Source organism: Poecilia latipinna, unplaced genomic scaffold, assembly GCF_001443285.1.
Source record: "Poecilia latipinna isolate Pla-1442-1.1 unplaced genomic scaffold, P_latipinna-1.0 Scaffold1073, whole genome shotgun sequence".
NCBI classification, from domain to species: Eukaryota; Metazoa; Chordata; class Actinopteri; order Cyprinodontiformes; family Poeciliidae; genus Poecilia; species Poecilia latipinna.
In genome coordinates, this window is record NW_015113689.1 from 177998 (window position 1) to 192563 (window position 14566).

Genomic DNA, 14566 nt, shown 5'->3' on the forward strand with positions numbered 1-14566 from the left:
GTGCTTATGCAGATGTAAAATTGTAACTCTGAGGTAAAATTTCAACCACGAGAGCAAACGAACACTAACATTGATCTGTCAATATTAGCTGTGTAGCCGTAAGAGGCGCAGCGATGCACACAGCTCATGAGATGTGACGGTATTTGGCTGATTGAGAATATTTTTTCCTGTTTAATCTTCACAAACTGACTAAATGCCTGACGAACTTTAAACGCTGCTAGAAATCTGGCATCAGTGCTGAACTATCCAGTCTGTTAGTCTGCCTCTTGCCTTTTATGCTTGATATTTTTCAGGGGTGCCAAAGCCAAAAACAATTTTCTTACTTTTTGTGTTCTCACAGACAGACCAAAAGGTTTTAATGGATGTTAAAATGGCAGCACTTGTCAAAGACAAAACGAGATGAATTGCCTCTTCGTCTTGATCAGATTGTGATTCATTGTTCACCTAACCAACATCCTGCTGATGTTTCCTTAGTCATGTAGCTGCATTGATTTACGGTGGACTCTGTGTAGAGTATCAAAAATTACTTGGAGGGGGGGGGGGGCAGAAATACCCGTTAAGGTTGTGTCAAGGCAGTAAATTTTCAGGTTTTTGCTGGAACAGTTCTTAAAACATAAGAGAAGACAAAAAAAACAATAAAAACACTGCGTGTATTTTTCCAAGAACACAGAGGAAAGGAAGCAGCTTCTGCGCTCAGGAATCGGGAAAACTGAACCGGTGCGAACAAATTCAACCTCCTGCACATGTTTCATATGTTTTTTGCCTTCTTGCCATCTTGGGAGGGCCGCACGCTTAGAGGAGAGGGGTGTTGGGGAATTGGAGAGGAAAGAGTTGAATGCTGGTGGCAGGCAGGGTTGCCATGGCAACAGAGGGGGGTGAGGTCACCCGGCTGCTGCGGCGCCGGTGTAGGGACTCATTATGCCACCTCCCATCTATCTATCTCTGCATGTCTGGTTCTGTTGCTTCAGAAAAGCTGTCTGGTTCCTTCGCTCCCCCCTTCTTCTTTATTTCCTATTGTCGGCTCAGGGCCTCGTGGGCTTGAAGGGCGGGCAGTGGAGGAGGAGGAGGTCGTAGGAGAAATGAAGGATGTGCGGCTAGATGACGAAGGCTGACATGTGAAAAGAAGCAGACCGAGGAGAGACTACGCTGGTCTTACAAGCGTAGCAGATGCTAGATACAAAGATCAACCGGTTTGAACTTTGGTTGTGGAAGAAAATGTAGAAGGTGGCTACCAAAGTGCTATGTGCGGTTATGTTGGCAGAGGTTTAATATTAATGGTCAAGTAGACTTCAGGTGAAAGGTCATGTGACAACCGGAGAATCCACACCACAATATCTGGCATAAATAATTGGGGTCGTACAGGGAAACTGCCCTCCTCACGTTCTTGATGCGTTTTCCAGGAACATAGAATCATTTTATAGCATAATCAAGTAACAACTGTTAACTTCAGTTGTTATAAAAATACTATAGATATCAAATATGACTTCAAAGAAAACTTACTTTGTAATTTAACACCTTGAAATCGAGCCTCTGTCTCGTTAAAAGCTCCAGAAGAAGTTCCTATGTGCAGATCCATCAGGTGTTTGCTAACTGCTGCTGGCTAGTCTGAAGGAGCGGAGTGGGGTGGTGGGGAGGAGGGCTGCTCTGCGAGGCAGCTTCAAGGAGGAGCTGCGTCTGGAAGGCGGTGCCAAGTCCAGCTGGGCGTTTTGCACAGCCGAACAGTTGCCAGGGGAGATTATAGGATTTCTCAAACAAGCATGAAGGAGTCGAGGCAAAAACTCCTGTTTTTGATGAGGGGATAACATGACATGTTTCGGTGGCCTCCACAGTCACCACATCTTAACGAAAGAAAAGGTGTTCTGAAAATCTGTGTACGTCGGTACCCGAGTTAGTGAAATAAAGACGTCGTCGGGTTTTTGCAAAAATGTTGCGAGAAAGCCAAGAGTCAAAAAACATCAAATGTCAAATTCAAACAATAATCGAGTTGTTAAAGATCACATAAAGCGACAGAATTGTTTTTGGCAGAGACCATTCTGGTGCTCCATCCAGCTTTTTGGAGTCGCTTCACAAAATGGAGAAAAACTAAAAAATTAAACACAAAATCTGTTAGACCTGAGGGTTGATCTGTGTCCCGAAAAAAATATCAAAGTTTTGTAAGAGTGGGAGAAAAAAAAAGCTAAGATATTAAGAATTCTTGCAGCGGGGATATTATTGGTAAATATTGTGACACATGCTTATTTTCATCACTGCGATGACGATATAACCATAATATACTGTGCAGCCCTTCGATGATGTTCATCTAAAACTGTAAAAAGTGGTCGTCTTGTCTCCTGCTTGTGTTTTTCTGAAGCGACGTAAGAAATTTTAACCTTTTCCAAAGCCTGGCTTTTATGCCTGATGATGTGACAAAACAAGACATGGTCAAAGTGTTGGGGTAAATACCATGGCATCTAAATGAAAAGGCTCTTCCTCTCAGGCAGTCGTCAGTAACCAACTCAACCTCATCACGCTTCAGTAAGGATGTAGATGTCATCCTAAAGCTCTCTCTAGTGACGAGACATTTCTGGAAGGAGGATCCGTGCTTACTGCCACTAATTACACACATCATCTTGTTGTTGCTCATCATTCTGCCAAAGTCTGTTTTGCGGTATTTAATGTTTTTATTTTTTTCCCCCATAAGGAAGATATATGGCTTGTCTGTTGTTTTACAGTCGAAACTGTGTTCCTGTATTTGAGTTTCTGACATTTCAAAGTAAAACTAAGCGAGAGAGAGAGAGAGAGGAGCTTTGCTGCTTCACTTTGGGTTTGGTCCTCTCAAATGATCCGCCTGCGTGTGTTGCAGCCAGAAAACCTTCTCCTCGCCAGTAAGATGAAGGGAGCAGCTGTGAAGCTCGCGGATTTCGGACTTGCCATCGAGGTGCAGGGGGACCAGCAGGCGTGGTTCGGTAAGAAACGGCCGCTTCCTGCTTCCTTTTGCAGCGTTGGCGCGCCGCAGCAGCATTTCCTCCAAGTGTGTTCGTCAAGGCCAGTTGAAGAGATTCAAGTGTTTTAAAAGTCCGCGTGCAGCTACACCTAAGGCCACATTTGACGACCACCACAGCCTCAAAATGATTCAACCTCTTCCTGACGACCATGTTTAGTACTTGGCGGTTAATGTTGAGTGTGCTGAGCCCAAGACGATGTAGATGCGGGCAACTGCTGTTAATGGTGGTCCAGATAAAAGAAAGTGAAGCCTTTTTATGATGTGGTGTTCATCAAGCCTGTTTTATACCTGGACGCCAGCTCCTGGCAGCACTCCCGGCTCATTTTAGTCCAGGAGCCGTCCAGCTCTGGGTTTGTGTGCCCAGAGATTTCCTCCCCTGGAAACATTGAAGGTATATTTCCTCCCACTTGATAGTACTTGAATTTATTTGCCCACCTTCATCTGAAATCTGATGGCTGTCCTTGATAGCGTCCTCTGTTTGCAACTATGATATACAGACACTCTTCTTTTAACTTTAAAGTTGTGGATTTTACTTTTAGCTGCTCCTCATGGAACATTTTGTTTATGCAAGTCGAGGATTTCTTTCTTTTTTTTTTTTTTTTTTTCTGAACGTTTTTGGAAATTTATTTTTGAAAAACCGTACACACCGTCTACTGTTCATTTATTTGAGTTGCTCTGTTTTAAGCACACCTGTTGGAATCAGTGCAGTTTGTGTTTGGTTGAGTCAAATGTGTTTGAGACTACACCTGATTTTCAAATCTATTTTTAAATCTAAAAATTTGCAGTAGGGATAAGATTATCATAGACTCACCTGTGCATTGTCAATTCTTGCTGAAAATTTCTGTCCAGGTGATAGTGCAAAACTGAGATTAGATTACACAGCAGCTCCCACGTTTTGCATGGGAAAAATGAGAAATGTGTATTTTATCAAAAGGACCTTTGACCCCACAGACGTATTGATCTCCCCCCAGCTTTATTAGCTTCTTTATTAGCTTTCTTTGAAACGGTTTCCACAGAGATGGCTTTGTCTTTGACAGGTTTCGCTGGAACTCCTGGATATTTGTCGCCCGAGGTTTTGAGAAAGGATCCGTACGGCAAGCCGGTGGACATCTGGGCATGTGGTCAGAGAAATGTTTTTTAATTGTTTGTTTTTTTCTTTTCAGATTACACACACAGCCCATTCATCTCAAACTGAATGCATTTTTTACTTCATGTTCCCGTGAATTTCATGTCGGTTTGTTTTATTTATTTATGTTCAGTCTTATCCTTCCATCTGATGAAACTTAACAAGGAATCCTGCGCTGTTCAAATGAAACTCATTCATTTCATCTTCCAGCTTTTAGGTTGTTGAATTTTTTAAATGTGAAAGTTTTTTTAAATTCTGTATAAATTCAAAGAGGAATCATTTATCATTTGATAGTCTTACATTTACCCCTGAATGGACTTAACCGTTGTGTCTGATGGTTTTGAAAGCCACATGGATTTTGTATTTTTTTTCCTCCATTTCCAACTTTTGATGTTTGCCGTTCAGGGCCGTTATGAAATACTATGTTTCACTTGCTTTTTTAATATAAATATACTTACTTTTTTGTGTTGTTTTTTTTTGTGAATTTTTCCAGGTGTGATCCTCTACATCTTGCTAGTGGGATACCCTCCATTTTGGGACGAGGACCAACACAAACTGTATCAACAGATCAAAGCTGGCGCCTATGATGTGTGTATTACTTGTCATAGTCTTGTATTACAGTATCATTCTAACCTCTATCCCTCACCTTTTACTGCTGTGTGCATTTTTGCAAAACATTAACTCCATAAATGTGTTATGAATTTTAGTATGTTATATTAAAAAGTAAAAAGAAACGAATGGGAACTTTGGAAAGCTGAAAAATCTGGAATTTGTACATGAAATGCTAAGGATGGCATGAACAAAGTTGCTCATCACTTTTGGAGCTCTTGGTCAAAGACGGGTCAGAACCTGAGGCTGTTGAAGTTGGACCTCCACGTTTACAGTATTTTTCTGTCTCAAATGTGTAATTTGTAAGTTGTACTAATTTAAAATTGGCTGGCATTTTTGATTTTCTGCGGCTTCACCATCTTTACCTGGCATTTCTGTTGTTTGCCACACCTGTTTAGCCGGGCTACCCTCTTTAGTGGCGCTCGTCAATGAGCAGCCATAGGTATTGTTTAATCCTTCAGTACCTAAGTTTTAGATATTTTTGATTAATTGTACGCAGTTCTTTAAATGTCCTGTGAGTAAATATTTTTTGCCCATTTATCCATAACAACTGGAACTTTCAATATCAAGCAAGTTATTTTCGCAATTTACCGTCTATTAAAAGAGCGCCCCTCAGATTAATTTCATTCCCTTCTACGAAGGAAGTGAAATTACCATAATAACTTGATTTTGGCTGGAAAGCGCAACATTTCCCCTTTCAGAAACGGTTGGAATTTTTCTGATAGCACAACGTGTGGCGGGATTACGGTACTGCAAATTTGGCTGCACCGTCCCAGCTCCGTTTGGTCTGTATTGTTTAACAATTACACGTTTACGGCATTAATAACCCCCACAAATAAATGGATAGAAAGTGTTTTTTGAAAGTGTAGATTGTCTCATCGTTAATGGATACATTTTAATAGATGCATTAAACCTGAAAACCGATGGGTGTAAATTTTATCCCCAGACGGGCGTCTGCTTTTCACACCTGCTGTTCCGATCCACTCACACCTTTGTTTAACGTGTGCGTCCACAAATCAATGCGACATCCCTGGTTCCTCTGCAGAGTGTCGTCGTGAAGACTTGAACACTAAAACAATGTCTAAGTTGGTATGAAGTTGGTTCCAAAAGTTAGACTCAGCCCATCAGCTCCACTTTGGCTTCGCAACGTTATCTGGAGTTGCACTATTTGCTCAGCAATGCCTAGTGAAAAATGTTGCTCTAAAGCATTCATTTCACATCTGTGAACTCCATCATGACTTCCTGGCGTTTCCTTTTTTGAAATTCAAATGTAAGCATCAAAAGTTGCATCAACTAAAGCCCATAAAGTCTTGTTTGTGCGACAAAACTTTAACGTCATTTCATATTTGTATCTTAATGATCCGAGTGGTGCAAAACAATCAAGCACGGAGATCAAGTCCCGTCTACTGAGAAGCTCGGATTTAAGTCTTGGGAGTGATGTAGAAATGCAAATTTAGGTTTTAATTAGTCTCTGCTTGTTACTGCAGGATTTCCATGCTGTTGTAGAGGGAAGAAATGCTCCATCACAGAGCAATGAGCATATTTATTAGATCATATAATCCTCTGGGAAAGGAGAATTTATTGCCTGTGTTAATTTTCAGAGTTTGAAGTAACCACATCTAATGATTGTGCATAAAAAGAAATGAAGTGGCTGAGGCAAGCACCCAGTAATTTACACTTCTTGAATAACATTTCTGTCAACAAGATACTTTTAATATTTTTTTCTTTCATTTTTTTCAGTGACTAGCAGCTAAAATAAATGTCTTTTATGGTAATGCTAAACATTTACTGGCACCTCTAACTTTGTTGGTACAAGGTTGTTTTTTTTTTTTTTTACTTCATTTTTTTTTCTCTATCATTTTTTTCAACGTCTATATTTCATTTTTGTATGCATTTTTTTATTTTTTTATTTTTACCACATTTTACAACTTGTATAGTATAAAACCTTTTTGTAAAAGGCTCTTTATGAAAAATCGTTTCCAATTATTTCTCTTCCTCTCCATTTGTGTCATAATAGATTCAAGACTATTATCAGGCTGTCATAATTCATGAATACCAAAATGGTGATTAAAAAAAAAAAAAAAATCTAGGATTTTACTGTTTTTTTCCCCATGAATTCTAAAGTCCAAACTTTACAAGGTCACAAGTAAGAGCCTGATTTTTAAAAGGACACATTACTGCACTTGCATAAATTTTTATTGATGATGGAGGTTTTATTTAACACTGCCTCGTTTTGCCTTGTTTTCCTTTCAGTTTCCGTCCCCAGAGTGGGACACGGTGACCCCCGAGGCCAAGAATCTGATCAATCAGATGCTGACCATTAACCCTGCCAAAAGAATCACTGCTGACCAGGCCCTCAAGCATCCCTGGGTCTGCGTAAGTCACACTTTTACATCCGAGGAAATGCCTCCGGGAGCTTTAGCTCTTTTTTTTTTGAGTGATTGGGAAAAACAGGAAATGTATTTCTCTATAATAAGAAAGAAATCTGTTCAATGATTTTCAGTCTACTGTACAAGATTGATTCAGATCTTATTTAACAGATAAGGACTTGTTTTGAGTCATTCAGAGATTATAAATCTGAGCAAATAAAAAAAATCACATGTGGAGTTCCTCAGGGTCCTGTTCTCGTCCCACCAGCTCAGAACATCGCTTGCATGTAACTCTGCTGACCACTCTCAACTTTATATTTTTCACCACGGTCTATTTATGTTACTAAAACAAGCGTTACCCAGTATCACTGGGTGACCGTTTCCTCAGATGTGTTGGTGAAAAGCTAAAAACGGGAGCAAAAATCTCGAATGCCATTCGTGGCGATCCATTTACACAACGTCGCCACGATAGTTGTGCGTCTATTTGGCCAGAAGGCAGTCTTATTTTTTTCTTTTCTTTTTTTCTTTTTTATTTCCATGAAGTCACAGAAGTTACTGTTTGTATTTAGGGATGTTTTTCATGAAGGTGAATGAGTCTGTAATAACGCGACTTCTCTACGCGCAGCAACGCTCCACTGTTGCCTCCATGATGCATCGTCAAGAAACCGTTGAATGTCTGCGCAAGTTCAACGCCAGGAGAAAACTTAAGGTGAGTGTTGAGATGATTAAAGGTCCTCAGATATATATATATATATATATATAAACACCTACAAGGTATGACATTTTATTTATTTATTTATTTGATTGTCTTGAATACAGGGAGCTATTCTCACAACAATGCTGGTATCCAGGAACTTTTCAGGTGAGCTCGGCGCTTTCGTTTTAAAGCTATGCCCGCGTTTAAAACAGCCGCAAACCTCGTATCGATTATACACGGCAAATGAGACGTCAGCATTGCTCTGCTGCTGCTGTCTTCCTCCTCTTGACGGCACAGTTTCCGTTTCACACGGTATGCTTAGGTTTCGTCACGGTAAACAGTTGGATCACTGAGAGCTCAGGCTGTGGCTGAATGATGGCCTGGCAGGCCGACGCGCTAATGCTATCGACTATGTGTTTACATGCTTTCACGTGAGCAACGCGGCTCCAGCAGATTACTGTCAACCACGAGACGGAAGACAACAGACTCGATGCATTTCCGCATCACTTAAAGTTTTTTTTTTTTTTTTTTCCCCTATATAAGGGAATAATCAGATTATGTAATTAAACACTGAGTGTTTTATTCCATTTGCTGCTTCACTTCCAATTGAAGAGAGTGGAGTATTGCAGTGAAACTTGGAAAATGTTGAAATTCAATAATCGCTCTGCGCGATGAAATGCATTATGGTAGAAAGTGAAGTGGTGCTCAGAGGTTTACATAGAGAAAGTACCTAAACACCCCTGATCAAGAGTTTGCCTTGAGGGGAGGGATGTGAACAGTAACGTGATTGGTTTGCTTTCTAGCTTCCAGCCAGATGCTAGCATTTTTTTATTATCAAAGAATCGGCAGGACAATGTAATTATAATTAATCTAAAAACAACAAAAAAAAAAGATAATAGCTGCAATTTATTGGCACATACACACCTAAAAATGTCTGAATCAACGTTGCTTGAAGCGATTACCTTCGTCCAAAATAAGTGATGTACCTGGATGTTCCACCGTGATATTATTATGAAATAGTTTCGTGTCCAAGCCCGGTTCGACCCGAAACGGTTGGCTTTAATCGTACGCCTGAGCTCGACAAAATGTATTATCTTAATTAAGATTTTACCGCTTTCGTTTTTAGACCACCATCTAAGTAAGCAGCGTAACCTCTCCTGTTTTCAGCTTTTGCTTAACGTCTTCCAGCTCCGTCTCGTTGCTTGTTGTAACCGCAGCTTGAGTCGAGGGCAAATATTGTAGGATTCTGAAATGCGCCAGAGAAGCCCTGGCCATCAAGCAAATCAGTTTTTTTTTTTTCCCCCAACCTGAACTTTGGGTCAGGCTATCTCTGTCTCCTAACCTCAGATTTAGGAACATCTTAAATAATAACTGGAGGCTTTTTGCCTTCAACGCCAGGTTTTACCACACGAGAGGATGACGTAGGTGGAAGGCTTCAAGTCAATCTGAGTCGTCTGGGTAGTTTCTGTTTTCACTGCGACTTAAAAAGAGCCAACGCAATATAGAGTTTCACGTCAAAACGGCTCCGCCAAACAACTAATCGTGAGCGAAAGAAAACTTTTGTATCCTTCACGTTCTCTGGGGGGAAATAAATGTGGTGAAAATTAGACGTTTTGCCAGGCTTGTGTAAACTTCTGAGCACAACTGTAACTGGAGGAATCCCCCTCTCTGTCCGATAGTGGGACGGCAGCACACCAGCCCTGCCGCCACCACCAGCACGGCAGCAATGGCTCAGGAAGGTACGTCTGCTAGAAGCGGGTGTGCGATTCGTATTCGGACTGCCGGCATGCGGCTGCTTGAAAGCCCCCACCCCCCACCCCCCTCCAAACCCCTGGCCTCCGCCTGCTGCCTGCACAGTGATGCACTGTGGTCATCACAGCACAGAGGCGTCTCTCTCACACACTCAAACACGAGCTCATCAATGGAAAAGCGCAGATTGAAGTTTGGCTCTTGACCTTTCGGGTCTCCTGCTGCTGCTGCTGCTGCTGTTCTTGACGCTCTAATGAGTGCTCCTCCTTTCCTGGTCAGGATGTTTTCATTTCCTGTGCAGAATCCGGCGGTGGTTTACCTGAAGCCCCCTTTCTCTCCCCGCCCCCCCCTCCTCTCCTTCCCACCCTCAGCATGACCCTGTGTCCTCCTTCCAGCTGCCGCCTATCGAAGCCACAGCTCTGCATTAACGCAAGGGATGCTGCTGCACTCTCTCACCCTAACGCCTTTTATATTTTAAACATAACTAAAAACATGAGCGGTTTTGACTCATTTGAGAACCGACACCTGCCTGCCTGCTTGCTGCCACCTTCCTTCAGCATGGCTCTGGCAGCCAAGCATGTTTCACAACTTGAGGACTTTCGGTTTGGCATCCCGCATGGAAAACTGGATGAACAGAATGCAAAGTGTTTCTCCTGTCGGCCGTTTTTCTTTGGTCGTCTCTGCTCTTCTGCCTGCTTTCTTGTTTACGTTTGGTGGGCTAAGCTAAAACGGAGCCTGGCGGTGTCTGTGTGCTTCGAGCACAGCGCTTCTGTCGTCATCAGAAGGAAAAAAGACAAAAAAAAAAAAAAACAGGCGGGAGATTTGTGTCAGCTCATGGAAAATTGCATAGTGTGAGTAAAACAGCGCAAAACAATGCATAAGTGTGTGGTAGAAGAGAAAGAACACATGGTTTTTAGATTATTTTCAAATTAAAAAAATCTGAAAAGTGTGGCGTGCTTTTTGTGTTCAGCCCCCTTTGTGGAACCACGATACAATCACAGAGATGCAGAAATTCTTACGCAGAACCTTTGCAAAATAGTTCAATAAAATAAAATAAAAGCTAATTTCATCATAGATTCTTTTTGGACTTTGACTGGGCCATTCTAGCACATGAATATGCGTTCTATGGTAGCTCTTCCTGTATTTTTAAGGTTGAACCATATTGTTTCCAGTCGTTTGCAGCTTCCAGCAGGTTTTCTACCGGGATTCTTATCAAAGTTTCCAAACCTACCAAATAAAAGCACCACCATAGCATGATGCTGCCACCACCAAGCTTAACCACAGTGGCAGTGGGCTCAGGTTGAGGTGCAGCGTTAAATTTCCCCCATGTTTTTTTTTTTTTTTTTCCAGAGGTACTACAGCTGTTTGCTGTTTGTCTTGTGGCAAACTGCAACAGCATTTTTTGTTTTTTTTTTTTTTTTTTTTTTTTTTTTTAACAATTCCTTTCAACGCTTCTCCTAAAAGATTTGTGGAAGGAACGTAACAGATTCCCTGAAACCGGAGCACCGAATCTCTGCTGCCCTTTCAGAGTTACTAGGAGCCTCTCGGCTGCTTCTCTGAATGACGCTGTTCCTGCCTGGCCTGTCACTTCAGCTGCCGACAGCTGAAGTTTTTTTTTTTTTTTTTTTTCAGATGACGATTCGTACAGTATTCAGTGAGAAACCCGTAACCTGCTGGAGTATTAATAACCAGACCTGACATGAAATCACCCACAGGTGCAGTCTTTGTTTTGCAAATAAGCCGAATATATGCACTCCACACTTTTCTGATAATAGCAGGCTTCCCTCATTAGCTCTGATGAATCATATATATAAATATATGTACATATATATATATATATATATATATATATATATATATATATATATAAAATGTGATCAATCACTGTTTTTGAATCGAGGTCAGATTCGTGTTGAAACTAAAGGCGCTCCGGAGGTTTCGTCCCTCCGCAGCGTTTTGCTGTGAAGACTTTGAAGTGGATGCTACTGCATGCTGCGCTGCATGAGCCAACCACTCGAGTGAAAATGGTCTCAGGAAGCGTTTTGAGTTGAAGTGAAAGCCCGACTCTTCTTCATCCCTGCAGTTCTCCCCTGTTTTGAGTTCAGATCTTAAGATGCAGATATTAAACGCGCCACTGTTTTTTTTTTTTTTTTTTCTTCTTCTCTGCTCTCCTTACCTCTTTGCGAACGGAAGGTAAGGGTGGCTCACCGGGACTGGACTAACACAAATACGGTTTTATGTTTCAGATTTATTTAAGGGCCGTGCGTTTTTGCATGTTTAGTTTGCATGTTGGTACCATTAAAAATTTACATAAAGTAACATGAGCACTTCTGGTTGAGTTTGAAACTTTTTTTTTTTTTTTTTTTTTCTTTTTTTCTGGACATGGCAAATTGAACCAGAAATTAATTTATTTAAGGGTTTTCTTTCCAAATGTTCATGGTTCTTTGAGTTTATGATGGATTGAAAGATGATGCTTAGAGGTAGAATAAAAGCGGTATGAAAAAATAAAAGCTTAACAAATAGACCTTTAATGATCACTGCTGTATTTTGGGGGTTTCTGCTGAGCAAAAAAAAAAAAAAATTTCTTTAAATTTTCACAAAATGTTGCGATGGTTCAAAATATTTTAATTTGGTTGTAAATAATGGCCACTAATTATTGGAAACAGTTGGAATTTATAAACCGTGAGTTATAATTACAATAAAAATGTAAAAAAAAAAAAAAAAAAATCTAAGGAAAATGTTGTTTGCTATAACGCAATTTCATTACGTACATTTTAAGATGCGGAATCGACAGATGGAAATTTGCAAAATGAGTTAAAAACCTTGTAAAATCATCTCACAACTTTACTGATTAACTTTTCATTTTCATCGAAAAGTTAAAAAGGAGGAAAAAAAGTGGCAGATTAATAAAAAAAATGGGCTTAAAGTACATTTAGTGAGACTGTTACTGCCTCCTGTAAGAAAACCTTAAAAATGTATATTTAAAGATTCTAAAAAAGTGATTAAACTTCTAAATTGACGCACAGGAACCTTTCCGTTCTCGTATTTTGTTTCGCTGTCGTCTGCCTGTCGTGATCCTCCCTCAAAGCGTCTTTAATTAGTCTGATTGCCCCCTGCGGCGCGGCTGTCATGCCGTTTGGTGTAATCATCCTTCCCGCGGCGTCCTCGCTGATGTAAAAGGTGAACGCGACGTGAACTTTTCGTGTCTTCGGCTTTGTCTTGCTGTCTCACACTGTCCTCGTCTCCTTGTCCTACTTTCTTTCAGCGTGCAAAACCTTGCTAAACAAAAAGTCGGACGGTGTGAAGGTAAGTTCTCTGAGCCCTGTTGGGGCGCGCAGTGATTTACTCCTGATTTGAATCTGTATTTTTCAGAAATGTGTCTTTATATTGTGTATTTTTAGGGCTTGGTTTCTTTATGTAGAGTTAGTTGCTCAGTTTTTGTTGTTGTTGTTGTTGTTGTGTTTAGGTTTAGAATTGAACCAGAATTTAGAAAATCTCTCATGACTGAGAGTGAGAGTCAGTGCATGCGGTGAAGCGCCATGATCACCAGGGCCGGAATAAAACTCCTGCTACACAAAGCGATTTAAACATTAGACACCCACCTCTCCCCTTCTGGACCCTCCCTACATCTGCTCTCTAATATTAACTCCCTGTATTTTTTTATTTTTAATTTTTTTAGCTGATTCTCTTTTGAATTTTGTTTTTCTCCTCTACAGCTTTAGTATTTCTCTCTCTCACGTTTTCACCTCTGTAAGCTTGTGCAGCTGTTTTGTTTTTCCTCTCTTTCCGGGATCAACCTGGCAGCTTCACTTTTTTTAACTGCTTCTGATGCTTTCCTTGTTTCCCGATGACTCCTTGCTTTGTTTTTGTTTTTTTCCTCCTCCTCCTTTCCATTGCCGTCTGTCAGAAAAGGAAGTCCAGCTCAAGTGTTTGTTTGATGGTGAGATCGCCTCTGTTGTTTTTTTTTTTTTTGTTTTTGCTTTTTTTTTTGGGCCTTTTTTCTTTCTACTTCTTCTCTCTTTTCTCTCTGTCTGGTTATCCTGCTTGCTTTTTTTTATTCCTTCTGGGGAAAGATGTTTCCGGTGTCTTTTTTTTCTTCTTCTTCTTCTTCTTCTTTTCTTTTCCTGTTGGATTTCCGACATCCAACATCTGTACGTCTCCCCCTCCCTCCCTCTCTTCCACCATATTGGTCCCATGATGCCGTTTTAGCCGCAGACAAACGGCATATGCCCAGACTGTGATTTTTCTGCTAACCCAGAGGTTCCCAAACTGTGGGGCGCGCCCCCTAGAAGGGGTGCCATGTCATTGCAGGGTGGGCGCGGGAAGCCGTCTGGATGAAAAAAAAACCCAAAAAAAACATGAACACTGTATGCGCTGGGTTTTTACCTTAGAATGGCCAACTCTCTGTTATTCCTGTCAGTTTGATACAGTAGAGGCTTCCACACTTCCCATATTTGTGTCCCCTGTCACTTTTATCAACAGTTAAAACTGTTTAATCCGTTGTTAACATGTTGTAACCTGTTTTTCCGAGCCGCTTTTAACCGCAACATGAGCGCTATGTCCCGCGCGCTGGGTTTACACCTGTGAAGGAGACCTGCTGCTGCTGTGCGGAGCTACGTAGGTTTGTGTTAGGATCACGGCAGCAAACCAGCAAAACGCAAAGAACTTTTCAGTTTTTCCCTCCAAACTAACCGACTGAGTTGAGTAAAGCTGTTGGATGCAGGTAATGTTAGCTAAAAGATGACTAGCTAATGTTAGCTAAAAGATGACTAGCTAATATCAATACAGAACCTTAAGCTTAACAAGCTTAACAAGTACCTTGTAGGCTACCGATGTTGGTGTCTATTTTCAGCTACGTACATTCATTTTGCCCCCAAAAAAGTCGAATATCCCCCCCCCCCACATGGTTTCAACCAGCCATTGGTAATCCATAGGGGGGGGGCGGAAAAAGTTTGGAAACCACTGGGGGGGCGCAGAAAAAAAAGTTTGGGAACCACTGTGCTAACCACTAAAACTTAAATCCAAAAGCATCA

General features: G+C 41.1%; 1 protein-coding gene across 21 annotated transcripts in view; it reads left to right on the forward strand.

The window, feature by feature from the left end:
- Positions 1-14566, forward strand: part of camk2g2 (calcium/calmodulin-dependent protein kinase (CaM kinase) II gamma 2) — a 69877-nt gene that overhangs the window by 41524 nt on the left and 13787 nt on the right. For 8 of the 21 annotated variants that reach the window (XM_015051881.1, XM_015051882.1, XM_015051883.1 and 5 more), the window contains exons 7-14: positions 2843-2945; positions 4021-4104; positions 4603-4697; positions 6972-7094; positions 7713-7796; positions 7907-7949; positions 9464-9523; positions 12799-12839. In XM_015051881.1, coding sequence (XP_014907367.1) covers positions 2843-2945; positions 4021-4104; positions 4603-4697; positions 6972-7094; positions 7713-7796; positions 7907-7949; positions 9464-9523; positions 12799-12839 — 633 coding nt within the window. Of the gene's footprint in view, positions 1-2842; positions 2946-4020; positions 4105-4602; positions 4698-6971; positions 7095-7712; positions 7797-7906; positions 7950-9463; positions 9524-12798; positions 12840-13440; positions 13474-14566 lie in introns of all 21 variants that reach the window. The other 13 variants (XM_015051886.1, XM_015051889.1, XM_015051897.1 and 10 more) reach the window with 3 other exon arrangements.